The sequence below is a fragment of the Macaca mulatta genome, chromosome 3 (genome assembly GCF_049350105.2).
Source record: "Macaca mulatta isolate MMU2019108-1 chromosome 3, T2T-MMU8v2.0, whole genome shotgun sequence".
Classification (NCBI taxonomy): Eukaryota; Metazoa; Chordata; class Mammalia; order Primates; family Cercopithecidae; genus Macaca; species Macaca mulatta.
The window spans coordinates 178990695-179011135 of record NC_133408.1 but is presented as its reverse complement, the minus strand read 5'-3'; the positions used below and the strand labels follow the sequence as shown (position 1 = coordinate 179011135).

Sequence of the window (20441 nt, the reverse complement as noted above, 5' to 3'; positions counted from 1 at the left end):
CAGCTACTCGGGAGGCTGAGGCAGGAGAATTGCTTGAACCGGGGAGGGAGAAGTTGCAGTGAGCGGAGATCATGCCACTGCACTCCAGCCTGGGCGACAGAGTAAGACTCTGTCTCAAAATAATAAGAATAATAATAAATAAATAAAATAAAATAGGACGGTTTGTAAGTTCATATTCTTATTTTAATAAATAAATTTTCCTCCATGAGGAATATGTTGTCCTGGTTGGTTTCTACCATGCACCTAAAAAGGCCCACATTGTAACTGCAGGGCCCATGACCAAATGCCACCACAAATGCATGGTGGCTGCTACCCTGTACTCACAGCTGTTAGAAAAGGCTGCTTCAGGCGTTTGTCTAACAATTGTAATCTTACTTAGGGGCAATAAATATCATATCCTCTTTGAATAATAGTATTTCTTATAAGCAGCCTGGGATACAAAGAAACAAAGGCAGACAATCAAAGCAAATAAGAAACAGTTAATACTTTTTTCAAAAGACACAAGAAAATGTGAATGTACATTATGCAACAGGGGAAACTAGAAAAAGAAAAAAGAACTATAAGGGAAGGGGAGGAAAAACAATGAAAAAGAAAGAATGGATAGAGAATAAAGTACAGAAAAATGAAAGGAAAAAAGAAAAAACAGAATGAGGGAGAAGAAGGTAGGAAGCGACAGAAGAGGAAAGAGGATAAAAAAAGGCACAACAAATAACCACCAATAAACTTGTTCTATGAACTTGTTGCAAATATATTTTTGGAAGTATGGATTTAAAAAGTGAAGTAAATAGTTCCATCAGACATATTTAACTACTCTAAAATACCTCATTGTAAGTAAGACTAGGACAAATTTTTCTTACCTTGACGAAGGTAGTAAATCACCAAGTTTAGCCTAGCTTCAGGAATGACATCAACTAGGGGAGGTAAAACCTGCAAAGCCCCTTCACCTCCTCGGAAAACAACCTAGAGATATAGAAATCATGCTCTTATGGCAATAATTATGTATATATTTCTTAGTGACAATGTTTAAGGAGCTGGCACATATAACTGGGTTCATGATATTCAACTAAAATAGTACTGGGAATCAGTTGATATATTGAGAACTTTTACTATTGGCGGAATTTATTATTGCCTACCTAATCCGCATGCTTCTTACCTTCTCTCTTCTTTTCCTTCCTCTCTGCTGTTGATCCTCCTTAACAGCCTTGTCATAACTAAACATTTTATTTTTAACCCTATATAAAACCTACCTCCATTATCACTCTCTCTAAACCCTTGCCCTTTTTTATTCATAGCACTTACATCTTTATTTTATTGTATATTTCTTTATCTGTTTATCTATTACATCCACCAGAATATAAGCTCCATATGGCAAGGAACTTTGCATTTACTGTGTACTCCTAGCCTCTAGAACTGTGACTAGTATAGTCAGCACTCAGTTATTTTTTGAAAGGACGAATATATTTTTGAAGCTCTATTTATATATATGACCTTGACTTCGTTGGAAGAAAGCCATGATCTAAATTATAACAATATACACATATTGTATACCCACACAAATTTAAATTAAAAATTTGAAAAAATAAAATTATAATAACTATGAGAAATAGAATAAAAGCATAACCCTTATTGTGTACATCTCTTTTCCTCTCCATAAGAACTGCAGAAAACTCCTAAAGTACCCAATAATTAACAAAACTTCTAGACAGACATTCTACATCAAAAACTCCATGAAGGGACTTATATATCCTTTCTGAGCCTGTTTCCTCATCTCTAAATGGCATTAGTAATGGCTACCTTTCAGGTTCTTATGAGGATTAAATGAGCTAAAGTGGGCTAAATGCGTGGCACGTATTTCAGTGTTTCATTGAATTAATTTAGTAAACATTCATTAGCATGTACTATATGCCCACTACTGTAACAAGCACGGGAGTTATAGCAGGAACAGGCCACTACCCTGTCACCCCAGACTATTCAAGTGGGGACAGACCTCCATTAAGCAAACTAATAAATATGTTATCAGGTGCTAATAAGTATTACAGAGATAAGCTAAGAAATCAAAACAAACAAAAAAAATCCATGAAAGGACAAGTTATTTTGCGTACTGTTGTATTTCTAGAGCCTGGCATAGTGTATGGAATGTAGCAAACTGTTTCACAAATAAATGCACAGAAAGCAAGGTCATCCAGCATGAACTACATAATCTCTTCTCTCAACCCCAAAATATCTATCTAGTGATCTTTTTTGTTTCCTCTTTGAGATATTCCCTTCTTTTGCCAAGATTAATTCATTCACCTGTCTTCTTGAACCCATGGACTTCTAACTCCATCTGGACCTCTTTTCCCCTTTAATTATTGTACCCTCAGTCTTCCCAAAGTCCTGGTCCTACTTCTCAACTTTAAACACACACAAGGGGTTTTTGTTCTCTTGAAAAATCTTCCACTTGGTCCCACTGTTTCCTCTAGATAGTGCCCTATTTTTCTCTTTTCTTTCAATGCCACACTTCAAAAGTATGTGGCTTACTGCTTCTACTTTCTTCTCATCTTCTCACTCCTTAACCTCTCAAAACATTGGCTTCTGCTCTCAGCATACCAATAAACTCACTCTCAGGAGTCACAAATTCATCTCTTTAGCCAAATTCAATGGACTTTTCTGTCCTCTTGCTCCATGATGTGTCTGCAGTTTTGACACGGATGCCTACAAGATAACAATAATAACAACAACGCCATTTTTTCTTTTTTTTTTAGACGAAGTCTCTCTCTGTCACCCAGGCTGGAGTGCAGTGGCGCGATCTTGGCTCACTGCAAGCTCTGCCTCCCAGGTTCAAGCCATTCTCCTGCCTCAGCCTCCCGAGTAGCTGGGTCTACAGGCGTCCGCCATAACGCCTGGCTAATTTTTGTATTTTTAGTAGAGACAGGGTTTCACCGCGTTAGCCAGGATGGTCTCGATCTCCTGACCCTGTGATCCGCCTGCCTCGGCCTCCCAAAGTGCTGGGATTACAGGCATGAGCCACCGCGCCCTGCCTATCAATGCCATTTTCTAAATGCATACTGTGTGAAGCACCTTACACATTACCTCATTTAATCTTCACAAAAAAAGCAAGATAAGTACTTTTTTTTTTTTTTTTTGAGATGGAGTCTTGCTTTGTCGCCCAGGCTGGAGTGCAGTGGTGCTATGTCGGCTCACTGCAACCTCTGCCTCCCGGGTTCAAGCGATTCTCCTGCCTTGGCCTCCTGAGTAGCTGGGATTACAGGCGTGTGCACCAGCATGACCTGCTAATTTTTGTATTTTTAGTAGAGGTGGGGGTTTCACCATGTCGGTCAGGCTGCTCTTGAACTCCTGACCTTGTGATCCGCCCGCCTTGGCCTCCAAAAATGCTAGGATTACAGGCATGAGCCACTGCACCCGGTCAAAATAAGTACTTTCATTTTCCCGATTCTACACATGAGAACACAGATTCAGCAATGTTAAGTGATTTACCCAAAGTCACAAAGCAAGTACATGGTAGAACTTGATTTTGACCTCAAATCTAACTTCAAAAGTTGATGTTTTTTTTGTTTTGTTTTGTTTTGTTTTGTTTTGAGACGGAGTCTCGCTCTGTCGCCCAGGCTGGAGTGCAGTGGCCTGATCTCAGCTCACTGCAAGCTCCGCCTCCCGGGTTCACGCCATTCTCCTGCCTCAGCCTCCCGAGTAGCTGGGACCACAGGTGCCCGCCAGCTCGCCCGGCTAGTTTTTTGTATTTTTTAGTAGAGACGGGGTTTCACTGTGTTAGCCAGGATGGTCTCGATCTCCTGACCTTGTGATCCACCTGTCTCGGCCTCCCAAAGTGCTGGGATTACAGGCTTGAGCCACCGCGCCCGGCCCAAAAGTTGATGTTTTTTAACAACCACTTATATTGCCCTGATATTTTTCAGGTTTAAAAAAATATATAAAAGTAATATGTGTTCACTGGAAAAAACTTAAAGTATTGGCCGGGCGCGGTGGCTCAAGCCTGTAATCCCAGCACTTTGGGAGGCCAAGGCGGGCGGATCACGAGGTCAGGAGATAGAGACCATCCTGGCTAACATGGTAAAACCCTATCTCTACTAAAAAATACAAAACATTAGCCGGGCAAGGTGGCGGGCGCCTGTAGTCCCAGCTACTCGAGAGGCTGAGGCAGGAGAATGGCGTAAACCCAAGAGGTGGAGCTTGCAGTGAGCTGAGATCCAGCCACTGCACTCTAGCCTGGGCGACAGAGCGAGACTCTATCTCCAAAAAAAAAAAAAAAAACTTAAAGTATTAAGAAAGAAAAATTTCCATATTCTTACTTCTCTTTCTAATCCCACTCTCTAAGAATTATCCCTATTTCATGTTCCTTTCAGTCATATATTCATATACTGTTTCTTTACCATAGCTGTATATTATATCCACCTGGGATGCTTTAAAAAAAAAAAAACTAGGCCGGGCGCGGTGGCTCAAGCCTGTAATCCCAGCACTTTGGGAGGCCGAGACGGGCGGATCACGAGGTCAGGAGATCGAGACCATCCTGGCTAACACGTTGAAACCCCGTCTCTACTAAAGAAATACAAAAAACTAGCCGGGCGAGGTGGCGGGCGCCTGTAGTCCCAGCTACTCTGGAGGCTGAGGCCGGAGAATGCCGTGAACCCGGGAGGCGGAGCTTGCAGTGAGCTGAGATCTGGCCACTGCACTCCAGCCTGGGCGACAGAGCGAGACTCCGTCTCAAAAAAAAAAAAAAAGAAAACCTTCCATATTAATCTGTCAATACTCTGACAATAACTCCTAAATTTATTCTCAAGTCTTTATCTTTCTCCAAGCTTAAATTCCAGACTACCATATAACCCATAATGCTCCAGAAAAATTAATCTGGCTTCTATTTAGAAACTAAATTTAAAGTTAAAAGATTAGATGCAGAAACTCATAGTAGAAACTATCCAAATAAAACTGTATCTGTGATGGAGGCCTGAATTAGAGACGAAATGGAGTAAATATAAGACATTGCCAGCAAGAAAAGAATAGGATTTAGTAACTGAATAGGTACTGGAGATAAAGAGAAGGGGAGAATCTAAAACAGCTGTGGTTTACTGGAAGAATTGGTACTATAAAAAGGAATAGAGAAATCAGAAGGAAAAAGCATAGTTATTATTATTGCCACTTTTGGATGAAGAATCTCAGTAGTATTAGTTGATTTGCCCAGTGTTCCCAGGTATCTGAATTGACAGCAGCTGTTCTGCATCTCACTATATTACATGGTTGATAGAATCATAATCTAGCCCTAAACCCAACCACCCATCCAATTTGAGTGTCTGCTATTCCCCACTACAAATTTACTGTTCTAGTAAGATAAATCTGCTCACAATCCTTTACATATGTCACCCTCATTCTAGCTCCATGTCCTTGACTAGAATGAACTCTCTAAATCTCAGCCATCCTTCAAAGATGCAAAAATATTTGCCATTTATTTTAAACCACAGGGGGATATGTTCCTTTGTCTTTCCCCAAAAAACAGACACCTGGATCTACACTGCCTTGTGCTTCTTTCCAAATATTAAATATATTCTTGTTCTCCCAACAAGGACTTCCTTAAGGAAACAGACTAGTACTTTAAAACTTATCTCCTCCACAGTGAGGAGGTGTTCCCTTGGAGTAAAGCATTATTTGCTGGGGCTTCTCCTTTTATTCATCTTTCTAATGGCTGTGATATACCAAAGCAGAGTAGGACTGAAGTCAGTCAAGATGGCAAATCGTTATTCACCAGATTGTGCCTGATGAGTTCTTTAGCAAATTCAAAGGATGAAGAAGCATTGTCCATCAAGCTTTTGAGTTCTGCCTGAAATTTAAAAAAGAAAGGCTTATGAAAATGACAAGTGTATAGTTCTTATACCACATATTGACACAATGGTTTATAATTTACAAAGAATTTAACAAGCTATTTCATTTGATCCTCATGACTCTAGGTCAATGTAATTATTATTACCCACATTTTCAAATGAGGGCAATAATAAATGAAAACAATGAGGCTTATAAAAGTTAAGTGATTTGGGCTGGGCACAGTGGCTCATGCCTGTAATCCCAGCACTTTGGGAGGCCAAGGGGGCGGATCACAAGGTCAAGAGATCGAGACCATCCTGGTCAACATGGTAAAACCCCCATCTCTACTAAAAATACAAAAAAATTAGCTGGGTGTGGTGGCACACGCCTGTAGTCCCAGCTACTAAGGAGGCTGAGGCAGGAAAATCACTTGAACCTGGGAGGCGGAGGTTGCAGTGAGCCAAGACTGTGCCACTGCACTCCAGCCTGGTGACAGAGCGAGACTGTCTCAAAAAAAAAAAAAAGTTAAGTGACTTGAAACTTATACTAAGCAGCAAGTTTGAAAACTGGGATACTCACGTCTGAAGACTCGTAGAGTTAGTTTTTTCTTTCAGTGTCAAAGGTGATGAAGGAGCTAAGCCTTAAACAACTAAGGCTGATTCTTTAATCTGAAAGGAGATTTTAAGAAATCCTCCTTTCATCCCTTTTCTATTTCTATTAGTGGGTTGTTAAGCTTTTCTGGATAAAAATAATTAAATTCTTGATTGTTCTTCACTAACTATCACAAACTCGTTCTGCCTGATCTCATAATTGGGAATGCATGTCTGCTCAGCAATTTTTCTATCACTCTTCTCTCGTCCACAGTACAGTTCCAAAGTTTTGGGTAATATTAGGTTACATCAGCAGTTTTCAAGCTTTTTGGTCTCAAGATCCCTTTTATACTCTATAAATGATCTCAAAGAATTTTTGTTTATGTGGCAAATAGCCCTCAATACTTATCATATTAGAAATTAAAACAGAAAAATTTAAGTATTCAATTCATCGAAAATGGTAGTAATAATATGCCTTAAAATATGTCGGAATTAACATTTGGTCTCAATTTCAGAGCAACTTGTCATTTCTGAAAATAAAAACAATCAAATTTTTTTAAAAGTTTAAAAATAGGCCAGCCGCGGTGGCTCAGGCCTGTAATCCCAGCACTTCGGGAGGCCGAGACGGGCGGATCACAAGGTCAGGAGATCGAGACCATCCTGGCTAACATGGTGAAACCCCGTCTCTACTAAAAATACAAAAAATTAGCTGGGCGTGGTGGCGGGCACCTGTATCCGCAGCTACTCGGAGGCTGAGGCAGGAGAATGGCGTGAAGGTGGAGCTTGCAGTGAGCCGAGATCGCGCCACTGCACTCCAGCCTGGGTGACAGAGCGAGACTACGTCTCAAAAAACAAAAAAAAAAGTTTAAAAATAACAATAATAAACCCCACTACAAATTGACTTACATATTTTTTTTACTTTAAAAAACTGTATTTATCAAATCAAAAATTTAGTGAGAACAGTGTTATTGTTTTACATTTTTTGCAAATCTCTTTAATGTCTGGCTTAACAGAGGATAGATGGATTGTAATATCTGTATCTGCATTCGATCTATTTTGAGTCCATATTGTGCCAAGTGACAAGGACAAAAAAGAAAGCCCAATACCAGTACAAGGTGGGAAGTCTAGTGAAAGACCCTTCCCACAATCAGCAGGAACTACTAAAGAGCTACATGGCAAAGGAAGGATAAAATGGAATTTTCTATGAACTTTTTGGGGACCCCTTGAACATAAATTAATAAAATAAAAAAACAGTTGTATAATAGGATTAAAAACAAAAGTTGGTTTTTGAAAAGACTAAAAAAATGTGAAAATGTAAACGAAATTATCAAATTTTTAGAAAAATACAACTTACCAAAAATAACAGAAGAAGAAATAGAAAACATGCATAGTCTTATAACGACTAAAGGAACTGAATTAGGTAATTTAAAATCTTCCAAACCTAGACAGTTTTATCAATAAGTTCTACCAAACATTTAAGAAAAAGCCAATGTTATACAAACTCTTCCAGAAAGTAGAAACATATGGTACCTGCTTCAATTAATTCATTTTCCTTTGAGATAACCTTTGCACCAAATCCTGACAAGAACTATACCAAAAAAGCAAATTATAAACCAATCAAACCAATATGTATTGATGCAACAAATTAAATAATAGCTATCTAATATGTGATATGTAAAGAGAAGAATGAACCATGATGAAGCTGGGTTTATTCTGGTATAAAGTTGATTTTTAAAATTTTTTATTTTTTTGAGACAGGGTCTCACTCTGCTGCCCAGGCTGGAGTTCAGTGGTGCCATCTTGACTCACTGCAACACCTGTCCCCCAGGCTCAAGTGATCCTCCCACCTCAGCCTCCCAAGTGTCTGGGACCACAGCTACACACCACCACACCAGGGTAATTTTTCTATTTTTAGTAGAGGTGGGATTTCACCGTGTTGTCTAGGCTGGTCTCAAACTCCTGACCTCAAATGATCCCCCCACCTCAGCCTCCCAAAGGGGTGGGATTACAGATGTGAGCCACCACGTTCAGCCTAAAGTTGATTTAACAATAGAAAATACTTCAAATAATTTGCCACAAGAATAAAGGAAAATATGATCGTTTCAATAGACAAAGAATACACGATGTTATACTTCAACATCTGATCCTTATGAAACCTCTTAGCAAACTAACACTGGAAGGGAATTTCCTTAATCTGATAAAGGATATCTTTTTAAATCTACATTAAACATCATGTTTAATGATGAAATATCATTTCTTAATGATGAAATATCATCAAAAACTTTCGTTTTGAGACAAAAAAACCTTACAAGTGTGTGTGTGTGTATATATATGTATATGTATTTTTTTTTTTTAGATGGTATTTAGCTGTGTTGCCCAGGCTGGAGTGCAGTGGTGCAATCTTGGCTCACTGCAACCTCCGCCTCCCGGATTCAAGCGATTCTCCTGCTTCAGCCTCCCAAGTAGCTGAGATTACAGGTGCATGCCACCACGCTCGGCTAATTTTTGTATTTTTAGTAGAGACGGGGTTTCACTGTGTTGACCAGGCTGGTCTTGAACTCCTGCCTGCATGATCTGCCTGCCTTGGCCTCCCAAAGTGCTAGGATTATAAGTGTGAGCCACTGCACCCAGCCACAACAATATTTCAAATATTCAACAATGTTCCAGAGGCCCTAGTCGTGCAATAAGAGAGAAATAAAATTATAAGAATTAGAAAGGAAGAAACAAAATAATGATATGATTATATATATACATATATATAAAATACAAATGGATTTACAGGTAAATTATTAGGATTAATAAGAGATTTCTCAAAAGATGACATGCTAATGACCAACAGGTATATGAAAAAATGTTCAGCACTACTAATCATCAAGGAAATGCAAATAAAAACCACAATGTGATATCATCTCATTCCAGTTAGAATGGCTATTATCAAAAACACAAAAGATTACAAGAGTTGGCAAGGATGTCGAGAAAAGGGAACCCTTGTGCACTGTTGGTGGGAATGTGAATTAGTAGTGTAGCCATTATGACAAACAGCATGTAGATTCCTCAAAAAATTAAAAATAGAATTACCATACGATCCAGCAATCCTACTACTAGATATCTATCCAAAGGAAATGAAATCAGTATGTCAAAGAGGTATCTGCACTCCCACGTTCATTGCAGCGTTATTCACAGTAGTCAAGATATGGAAGTAATCTAAGTGCTATCAACAGACAAATGAATAAAGAAAATGTGGTAAATAAACAATGAAACTATTCAGCCTTAAAAAAGAAGGCAATTCCATCATTTGCAACAACATGAATGAACCTGAAGGACATTAGTTAAGTGAAATAAGCCAGACACAGAAAGACAACCACCACATGATGTCACTTGTATGTGGAATCTAAAAAAGTTGAACTCACAGAAGCAGAAAGTAGAAGAGTAGTAACCAGGGCCTGGAGCCAGGAGGGTGAAGATTGGGAAGATGTTGGTCAAAGGATACATTATTTCAGATGGAGGGGAGGAATAAGTTCAATGAATCTATTGTACAACATAGTATACATTATATACAACATAATGTACAACACTATTGCACAACAATGACTTCTAGTTAATGACAATGTATTATATATTTAAAAATTGCTAAGAGAGTAGACTTGAAGTGTTCTCACCACAAAAAAAAAATGTGAGTAATACATATGTTAATTAGCTTGATGTGACCATTCTACAATGTATACATATTTCAAAACAACATGCTGTACACCATACATATATACAATTTTTGTTGCTTTAAAAAATTGTTTAATGTAACTTAAAACAAGATAATCTAGCAAGATCTCTTAAATTGACCTCTTAAATTGATCCAAAGTCAATTTTTTAAAAAAGTTTTATTTTATTTTATGTGAACAGAGTCTCACTCTGTCACCCAGGCTGCAGTGCACTCCAGTGCAACCTCCATCTCCTGGGTTCAAGCAATTCTCCTGCCTCAGCCTCCCAAGTAGCTGGGATTACAGGCGTGCACCATCATGCTCAGCTAATTTTTGTATTTTTAATAGAGACAGGGTTTGACCATGTCGGCCAGGTTGGTCTCAAACTCCTGACCTCAAATGATCCACCAGCCTCAGCCTCCCAAAGTGCTGGGATTACAGGCATAAGCTACCACACCCAGCCGATCTTAGGTCAGTTAAAAAAATCTACCGTAGAACTTACTCTTTCCCAGCTGGAACCATGAAAAGTGTCAAAGAAAAAAAAAAAAGGGTTCCAGCTGTGCCAGAACTCCTTAAGGAAAAGCATGGCAAAGGAATTTCATAGAGTTGAAGATTAAGAACCTGACAAAGACGTTTTTCCAAAAGAGACTTCAAAAGGAAAGAAGGTGGCCAGGTGCAGTGGCTCACACCTGTAATCCTAGCACTTCGGGAAGCCAAGGTGGGTGGATCACTTGAGGTCAGGAGTTCAAGACCAGCCTGGCCAAAGTGGTGAAACCCATCTCTACTAAAAATCAAAAATTAGTCAGGCATGGTGGTGGATATCTGTAATCCCAGTTACTCGGGAGGCTGAGGCAGGAGAATAGCTTTAACCCAGGAGACAGAGATTGTAGTGAGCCAAGATCACACCATTGTACTCCAGCCTGGATGACAGAGCTAGACTCTTTCTCAAAAAAAAAAAAAAAAGGCAAGAAGGAGGCTTTTATATGAAACAGTTAAGCACTACCACAAGAAATACAGGCAGATGTACAGACCTGAGACTCCAGTGGCTAGGATGGCAAGAAAAGCTGGTAACTTCTACATACCTGTAGAACCTAAATTGGCATTTCTCATCAGAATCAGAGGTATCAATGGTGTGGGCCCAACGGTCTGAAGCCTTCCCTTTGCCAAATCTTCAGTGGCACCTTTGTTAAACTCAAGAAGGCTTTAGTTAACATGATAAGGACCGTAAAAGCATATATTACATGGGAGTATCCAAACCTGAGGTCAGTAAATGAACTGATCTACAAGCATGGTTATGGTAAAATCAGTAAGAAGCAAATTGCCTTCACAAACAACACTTTGATTGCTTGATCTCTCAGTAAATATGTCATCATCTGCATGCAAGATCAGATTCATGAGATCTATACTGTTGGAAAACACTTCAAAGAAACAAACAACTTCCTGTGGCCCTTCAAATGATCTCCATGAGGTGAAATGATGAGAAATACCACCCACTTGGTAGAAGGTGGAGATGCTGGCAACAGGGAAGACCAGATAAACAGGCATATCAGAAGGATGAACTAAGGTAACCACTGTGATTATTTTTGTAATTGGTCAGTTAATAAACAGTGACTGGTTTCAAACTGAAAAAAAATCTATTGTAGTTCTATACATCACTACAAAAAGTCAAAAAATGAAATTTTAAAATAAGATACCACTTACAATAACATACAAAATACCAAGTTCCTAGAAGCAAATCTAACAAAACATGTAAAAAGACCAATACAAAGGCCAAGCACGGTGGCTTACGCCTATAATCTCAGTGCTTTGGGAAGCCAAGGCAGGCAGATCACTTGAGCCCAGGAGTTCAAGACCAACCTTAGCAATGTAGTGAGACCTGTCTCTGTGTAAACATTTTAAAACTTAGTTGGGCACAGTTGCACACACCTGTAGCCCCAGCTACTTGGGAGGCTGAGGCACAAAGATCACTCAAACCTGGAAGGCAGAGGTTCTTGTAAGCCATGATCCAGCCACTGCACTCCATCTAGCCTGGGTGACACAGCCAGAGCTTGTCTCAAAAAAAAAAAGAAAAAAGAAAAAAAAAAAAAAAGACCAATACAAATAAAAAAAAAAAAAAGCACAAAACCTTACTGAAAGAAATTAAAGATCTGGCCGGGCGCAGTGGCTCACGCCTGTAATCCCAGCACTTTTGGAGGCCCAGGCGGGTGGATCACCAGCGGTCAGGAATTCAAGACCAGCCTGGCCAACATGGTAAAGCCCCGTCTCTACTAAAAATACAAAAGATTAGCTGGGTGTGGTGGTGGACGCCTGTAATCCCAGCTACTTGGGAGGCTGAGGCAGGAGAATCGCCTGAACCCAGGAGGTGGAGGTTGTAGTCAGCCAAGATCATGCCACAGCACTCCAGCCTAGGCAATAAGAGCAAAACTTCGTCTCAAAAAAAAAAAAAAAAAAAGAAATTAAAGATCTAAATAAATGGAGAAAGATACTATATTCATGAATTTAAAGACTTAATATAAAACTATTAATTATCTCCCAACTCATCCATGGATTCAAAGCAACACAATTAAAATCCCGACAGGTTTGTTTCTGTGTTTGGATTTGGCAGGCTTGTTTTACAATTCATACTGAAAGATAAAGAGCCAAGAATAACCAAGACCCCCTTGAAGACTAACAGCATGGCAAAACTTGCTAGACCCACTACATGTGATACTTTTTTTTTTTGAGACAGAGTCTCACTCTGTCGCCCGGCTGTAGTGCAGTGGCTCGATCTCGGCTTACTGCAACTTCTGCCGCCCGCCCAGGTTCAAGTGATTCTCCTGCCTCAGCCTCCCGAGCAGCTGGGATTACAGGCACCTGCCACCACACCCAGGTAAATTTTTTTGTAGTTTTAGTAGAGAAGCGGTTTCATTTTGTTGGCCATGCTGTTCTCAAACTCCTGACCTCGTGATCCGCCCGCCTCAGCCTCCCAAAGTGCTGGGATTACAGGTGTGAGCCACCGTGCCTGGCCTACATGTGAAACTTGATTACAAATCTGTAGTGATTAAGGCCGTATGGTAATGAGAGCAAGGATACACAAATGGATCAACATAATACAGAGTTCAGAAGCAGTAATATCTAAACACTGGAATTATTTTCCAAAGGTGGCAGAATAGTAGGAAAAGACTGATCTTTTCAATAAATGGTCTGAAACAATGAGTTATTCTTATGAAAAAAAATAAAATTTGACCTCTGCCTCACAGTCTACACAAAAATCAATTCCATGTAGAATATGGACTTACGTATAAAAGAAAATTAGGAAATAAACAACATACCCTAAATAACAAATGGGCCAAACAAACCAAAAATAAAATTAGAAAATACTTTGAGATAAATGAAAGATACAATATAACAAAACTTATGGGATGCAGTTAAAGCAGTGCTTAGAGGAAATTTTATAGTTGTAAATGCCTATATTTAAAAAAGAAAATAAGACAGACCACAAATTAATAACCTAATTGTAAAAAAAAGAGAAAACTAAACATAAAGCATACAGAGGAAGGGAAAAAATAAAGATTAGAGCAGAAATCAATTAAATAGACAAGAGAATGGAGAAAATCAATGAAACCAAAACCTGGTTCCTTGAAAAGATTAAGAAAACTTTTAGCTAGATTGACCAAGAAAAAAACAATAAACTCAATTTACTAGAATCAGAAATGAAAGAAGGAACAATACTACTGACCTTAGAGAAATAAAAAGGATTACAGAAGAATACTATGAACAAGTATAGGCCAATATATTAGATAATTGAAGTGAAAGGGATAAATTCCTAGAAAGACATAAACTATCAGAACTGACTCAAGAAGAAATACTATTAATAGACCTACAACATGGATCGATGTGCACAGACTGACTTAATGTCATTAAGATAGTATTAAGCCCCAAACTGATCTTTAGAGTCAATGCAATCCCTAAAGAAAGAAATTAGATTAATAATTTTAAAACTGCACTGAAATAAAAAGCCCAGGCCCAGATGGCTTCACTGCTTAATTATACCACTTAAAGAAGAGTTAATACCAATTCTTCACAAACTCTTCCAAAACACAGAAGACGGAACTTTTCCCCTTATACTATGTGGCTAGTATTACCCCAATACCATAACCAAAAAAAAAAAATTACAAGAGAAGAAAATGATCAATATCTTTTTTGAATATGGACACAAAATCCTCCAAAAAGTTCTTAGCAAATGGAATCCTGTAATACATTAAAAAGATTATTCACGATGACCAAGTGAGATTTATTCCAGGAATACAAGGGCGGTTTAACATTCAAAAATCAATTAATATAATATACCATATCAATAGAATAAAAACCAAAAACTAAATGATCATCTCAATAGCTACAGAAAAAGCAGTTCCATTTAACATCCTTTCATGATAAAAACATTTGCAAGTTCCCCCACTTGAGAAAGAACATTTACAAAAAACCCACAACTAACATCATACTTAACAGTGAAATACTGGATGATTTCCACCTATGATCAGGAACAAGACAAGGATATCTGCTCTCAGCACTTCTATTCAACATTGTACTGAAGGTTCTTGTCAGGCCTCTGAGCCCAAGCCAAGCCATCGCATCCCCTGTGACTTGCACATCCGCCCAGATGGCCTGAAGTAACTGAAGAATCACAAAAGAAGTGAAAATGCCCTGCCCCGCCTTAACCGATGACATTCCACCACAAAAGAAGTGAAAATGGCCGGTCCTTGCCTTAAGTGATGACATTACCTAGTGAAAGTCCTTTTCTGGGCTCATCCTGGCTCAAAAACCTCCCCCACTGAGCACCTTGTGACTCCCACTCCTGCCCGCCAGAGAACAACCCCCCCTTTGACTGTAATTTTCCTTTACTTACCCAAATCCTATAAAACGGTCCCACCCTGGTCTCCCTTCGCTGACTCTTTTCGGACTCAGCCCACCTGCACCCAGGTGATTAAAAAGCTTTATTGCTCACACAAAGCCTGTTTGGTGGTCTCTTCACATGGATGCGCATGACAGTTCTAGCCAGGGCAATTAGACAAGAAAAAGAAAGAAGGGGCATCCAGACTGGAAAGGTAGTAGTAAAACTATCCTGATTCACAAATTAATCTTATATATGGAAAATCCTCCTGAAAATCTTCAAGAAAGCTAATAAATGAGTTCAGCAAGGTTTCAGGATACACTCGATACAAAAATCAGTAGTACTTCTATTCTCTTGCAATGAACAATTCAAAAATGAAATTAAGGCAACAAGTTAATTTACAATAGCATCAAAAATAATAAAATAGTAATAAATTTAACAAAAGAAATGGAAAACTTGCCCCATAAAAACCACCAAATATTGTTGAAAGAAATTTAAAAACACCTAAATAAATGGAAAAATATTCCATGTGAATGGATTTAAAGACTTAACGTTATTAAGAGAGCATTAATCCCCAAACTGATCTTTAATGCAATCCCTATCAGAATCCAATCTAGGTTCTCTGTTGGAATTGATAAGCTGATTCTAAAATTCATATTGAATTGTAAGAGATCAGAGTAACCAAAACAAGCTTGGAAAACAAGCAACAAATTAGGAGGCCTCATACTTCCTGATTTCAAAACTTGTTACAAGTAAGGAAGATAGTGTAGTATTAATGTAAGGATAGACATATAGACCAACGGAAGAGAACTGAGTCCAGAAGAAATGAATCCATTTGTCTATGGTAAACTGATTTTCAACAAGGGTGCCAAGACCATTCAAAGGATGAAAGAATAGTCTCTTCAACAAATGGTGCTGAAATAATTGGATATTCACATGCAAAAGAATCAAGTTGGACTTTTGCCTCATGACATTTACAAATGTTAATTCAAAATGGATCAGAGACCTAAAAGCTAAGATTATAAAACTCTTAGTGGAAAAACCAGGGGGAAATCTTCATGGCCCGGGACTTGGCAATGGAATCTTAGATATAACACCAAAAGCATAAGAAACAAAAGGCAAAAAAAAAAAAAGAGAGATAACTTTGACTTCATCAAAATTAAAAACTTTTGTACTTCAAAAAAAAAACACTATTAAGAAAATGAGCCGGGCGTGGTGGCTCACGCCTGTAATCCCAGCACTTTGGGAGGCCGAGTCAGGTAGATCACCAGGTCAGGAGATTGAGATCATCCTGGCTAACACGGTGAAACCCCGTCTCTACTAAAAATACAAAAAAAATTAGCCGGGCGAGGTGGTGGGCGCCTGTAGTCCCAGGTACTCGGGAGGCTGAGGCAGGAGAATGGCATGAACCTAGGAGGCAGAGCTTGCAGTGAGCCGAGATGGCGCCACTGCACTCCAGCCTGGGCAACAGTGCGAGGCTCCATCTCAAAAAAAAAAAAGAAAGAAAAGAAAAGAAAATGAAGAGACAATCTTCTACAGGATAGGAGAAAATATTTGCAATTCATGTATCTGATAAGGGACTGTACCTAGAATATATAAAGAACACGTGAAACTCAATAACAAAAAGACAACTTATTTCAAAAATGGGCAAAGAATAAACATTTCTACAAAAAAGATAAGCAAATGGCCGACAGGCACATGAAACAATGCTCAACATCATTAGTCATCAGGGAAATGCAAATAGAAACCACAAGATTCCACTTCACACCACTAGAATGGATGGCTAGAGTCAAAAAGTCAGATGATAACAACTGTTGGCAAGAACGCAAAGAAATCAAAATGTTTATAAACTGCTAGTGGGAATGTAAAACGGTGCGGTTACTTTAGAACACTCTGGCAGTTCCCCAGACAATTAAATATAGAGTTACCATATGACCCAGCGATTCCACTCCTAGGTATAAACCCGAGAGGGCTGAAAACATACATACAAACAAAAACTTACACAAAAAGTATAATGTTTATAGAAGCAGCATTTATAATAGGCAAAAGTTGGAAATAATACAAGTGTCTATCAACTGATGAATGGAAAAAACTAAAAAAGGTATATTCATAAAACAAAATATTATTTGGTCATAAAAATGAGTAAAATACTAATACATGCTACAACATGATGAACCTTGTAAACATTATGCTAAGTAAAAGGTGCCGATCATAAAGACCAAATATTATATGATTCCATATATATATGAAATATCCACAGCAGGCAAATACATAAAGACAAAGCACATTAGTGGTTGCTTAGGGCTGGGGGAATGGGGCAACAGGGGTTGATAGTTGAAGGGTATGACTTTTTTTTTTTTGAGACGGAGTATCGGTCACCCAGGTTGGAGTACAGTGGCACAATCTCAGCTTACCGCAACCTCTGCCTCCCAGATTCAAGTGATTCTCGTGTCTCAATTTCCTGAGTAGCTGGGATTACAGGTGTGCGCCACCACGCCCAGATAACTTTTGTAATTTTTAGTAGAGATAGGGTTTCACCATGTTGGCTAGGTTGGTCCTGACCTTGTGATCCACCCGCCTCGGACTCCCGAAATGCCAGGATTACAGGTGTGAGCCACCGCGCTCAGTCATTTCTTTTATTTTTTTGGAGATGGAGTCTTGCTCTGTTGCCCAGGCTGGAGTGCAATGGTGCAATCTCAGCTCATTGCAACCTCCGCCTCCCGGGTTTAAGCAATTCTCCTATCTCAGCCTCCCAAGTAGCTGGGACTACAGGCACACGTGGCCACGCCCAGCTAAGCTAATTTTTTGTATTTTAGTAGAGTCGGGGTTTCGTTGTGTTGCCCAGGCTGGTCTTGAACTCCTGAGCTCGGGCAATCTGCCCGCCTTGGCCTCCCAAAGTGCTAGGATTACAGGCATGAGCCATCGTGCCTGGCCAACATTTCTTTTCGAGATAATGAAATGTCCTAAAATCGACTGTGGTGATGGTTGCACTTAAGCTGTGACTATACTAAAAAACCAATTGTACACTTTAAAAGGGTGAATTGTATGATATGTTAATTATATCTCAATAAAGCCATATAAAAATAAAACTATAAATTGAAGATGTAGGTCATCATATCTACGTTAGAATGAAAGTGACCTTTCCAAAAACATGACACCAATGTTAGAAACCATGTAAGAAATATTTCACGTGAAACATATCCTTTATGTTCTGTTCTATTTAACATACATATTAGGGTTTGTCTTTTCTAATTTACTAATCTTTGTCTTTTAATTGGAGAACTTAATCCTTTAAAATATATTGTAATTACAGAAAATTTGTGCTTACAAAGTAAAATAGGCTATTAGAAGATAATATCAGAATTGATTGGGCACAGTTGCTCATGCCTGTAATTCCAGAGCGTTGGGTGCTCAAGGGAGAAGGATTAGTTGAGGCCAGAAGTTTGAGACCAGCCTGGGCAACATAACAAGACCCCATCTCTACAGAAAATTTTAAAATTGGCCAGGCATGGTGGTGCATGTCTGTAGTCCCAGCTACTTGGGAGGCTGAGGCAAAAGGATCACTTGAGCCCAAGAGTTTGAGGCTGCAATGAGCTATGACTGTGCTACTGCACAGCCTTGGTGACACAGTGAGACACTGTCTCTAAATAAATAAATAGATACATTTTTTAAAAAGATGGTATCAGAAAATATAATCTTGAGCTAGGAAATGCTTTCTTTTTTCTTTTCTTTTTTCTTTTCTTTTCTTGCTCTTGTTGCCCAGGCTGGAGTGCAGTGGCACAATCTTGGCTTACTGCAATCCCTGCCTCCTGGGTTCAAGCAATTCTCCTGCCTCAGCCTCCCAAGTAGCTGGGATTACAGGCATGTGTCACTATGCCCAGCTAATTTTGTATTTTTAGTAGAGATGGGGTTGCATCATGTTGGTCAGGCTGGTCTCGAATTCCTGACCTCAGGTGATCCACCCACCTTGGCCTCCCAAGGTGCTGGGATTACTGGTGTGAGCCACTGTGCCTGACCGGAAATGGTTTCTTAAACAAGATACAGAAAGCACTAAACATAAAGAAAAAGATCAATGTGACTATGTTTCATTCTATAAAATCTTTAATAATTACAAACATTTACTGAGAGTTTACTATGTGTATCAAGTTAAGGACTTTACATACCTCATACCATTTAATCTTCACAAGAACCTATGATGAGTCAATACTATTATTTTCCCTGTTTCACAGATGATGCTTAAGGAGGTTAAGTATTTCACCTGAAGTCACATAGCAACTATGCCAGGGTTGAAATTTGGGTCTATCTGATTCCAAGTCCAAACTCATAATCACTACCCTAGAGGCCATGCCAGTTTTGGGGGAAAAGTTCTTCAACTCTTCAGTCTCTAAAACCAGCAGCTTTCTCCTCTTTTATTTTATTTTTTTAAACCAGTATCTTACATTCAATGTTTCCATTTTTTCATCATCTACTTGCCATCCCTTCTGCCATACCCTTTATGAGAATTCCCAATCTGGGTTGTTACTCACTCACTCCTGATCTCCTTGCAACCTAGCTTCAAGCTCCAGTAATAATGATATCCTAATCAGATAAGGAAATGTAGGAAACTCTAATTAAAATGGCCTTTTCTCAGTCTTCATTTCTACTGACCTTTTGTACCTCCTCCTTCTTTAAATGTGATTCTCCTTAATTTGTCAGTCATACTTTTAATTTCTCATTCAACAAATAAGTAGTTGGCATCAACTTTGTGCAAGCATTGTGCCCAGTCCTGGGAAACAAATGTCAAAAGACACAGTCTCAACCATCAATGAGCTTGTTTAGATTGAAGATAATTAGGCAACTGACAAATAATAAGCAGAATGGAGACATTTTGTGTGTGTGTATTGCAGTATATTTTAGTGGTTAAGTCTATGTTGGAGTCAGATAGACAAAAGTTTGAGATCTGAATTTGCCACTTGTTATGTTAGTCGCATAAGCATGAACAAGTTACTCAAAGTACTTTAAGAATTAAGTCAATCATTATAAATTATTTCCTGTTTACTTTAGAAAAGCAGGATGCTATTGGTGTTTGTGAGAGACTAAACAATGTAATATAGACCCCGTTATGCAAGTTAGAAGAGTGCCTGAATTTAAATAGTTTATTAAAATTATAATAATTAAACGCAAACTCTATTTTATTGCTACCAAAAAAAGTTCTTCAGGTACATTTAACATAGCCTTCTACTGCTGGACTACATTATAAAATCAATATATAAATTACATTGACACAATGTCAAAGGAAAAAGCTTGCCTTTTGAGGTTAGAAGTACACTCTGATGTCCTAACTTGGATAATTCTAGGTGTATCCTATAGATAGGATATTGAGTAACCATACTAGACTATGGAAAAGAGATACACAGACAAACTGTAAACATTTAATAAATTGGACCATACACCAAAATTGGTAAATTTCCCCAAGACTGACTCTTGCTCTGTTGCCCAGGC

The 20441-nt window shown here is 38.8% G+C and overlaps 1 protein-coding gene across 1 annotated transcript in view; it reads right to left on the bottom strand.

Annotated features, from left to right (window-relative positions):
* The window catches only part of IFT56 (intraflagellar transport 56), a 65889-nt gene that overhangs the window by 26336 nt on the left and 19112 nt on the right, over positions 1 to 20441 (bottom strand). Inside the window, exons 8-9 of the mRNA XM_001106020.5 lie at positions 5750 to 5824; positions 858 to 960 (exon numbers count right to left, since the gene is read on the bottom strand). Of these exons, the coding sequence (XP_001106020.2) occupies positions 858 to 960; positions 5750 to 5824 (178 nt within the window). The remainder of the gene's footprint in view (positions 1 to 857; positions 961 to 5749; positions 5825 to 20441) is intronic.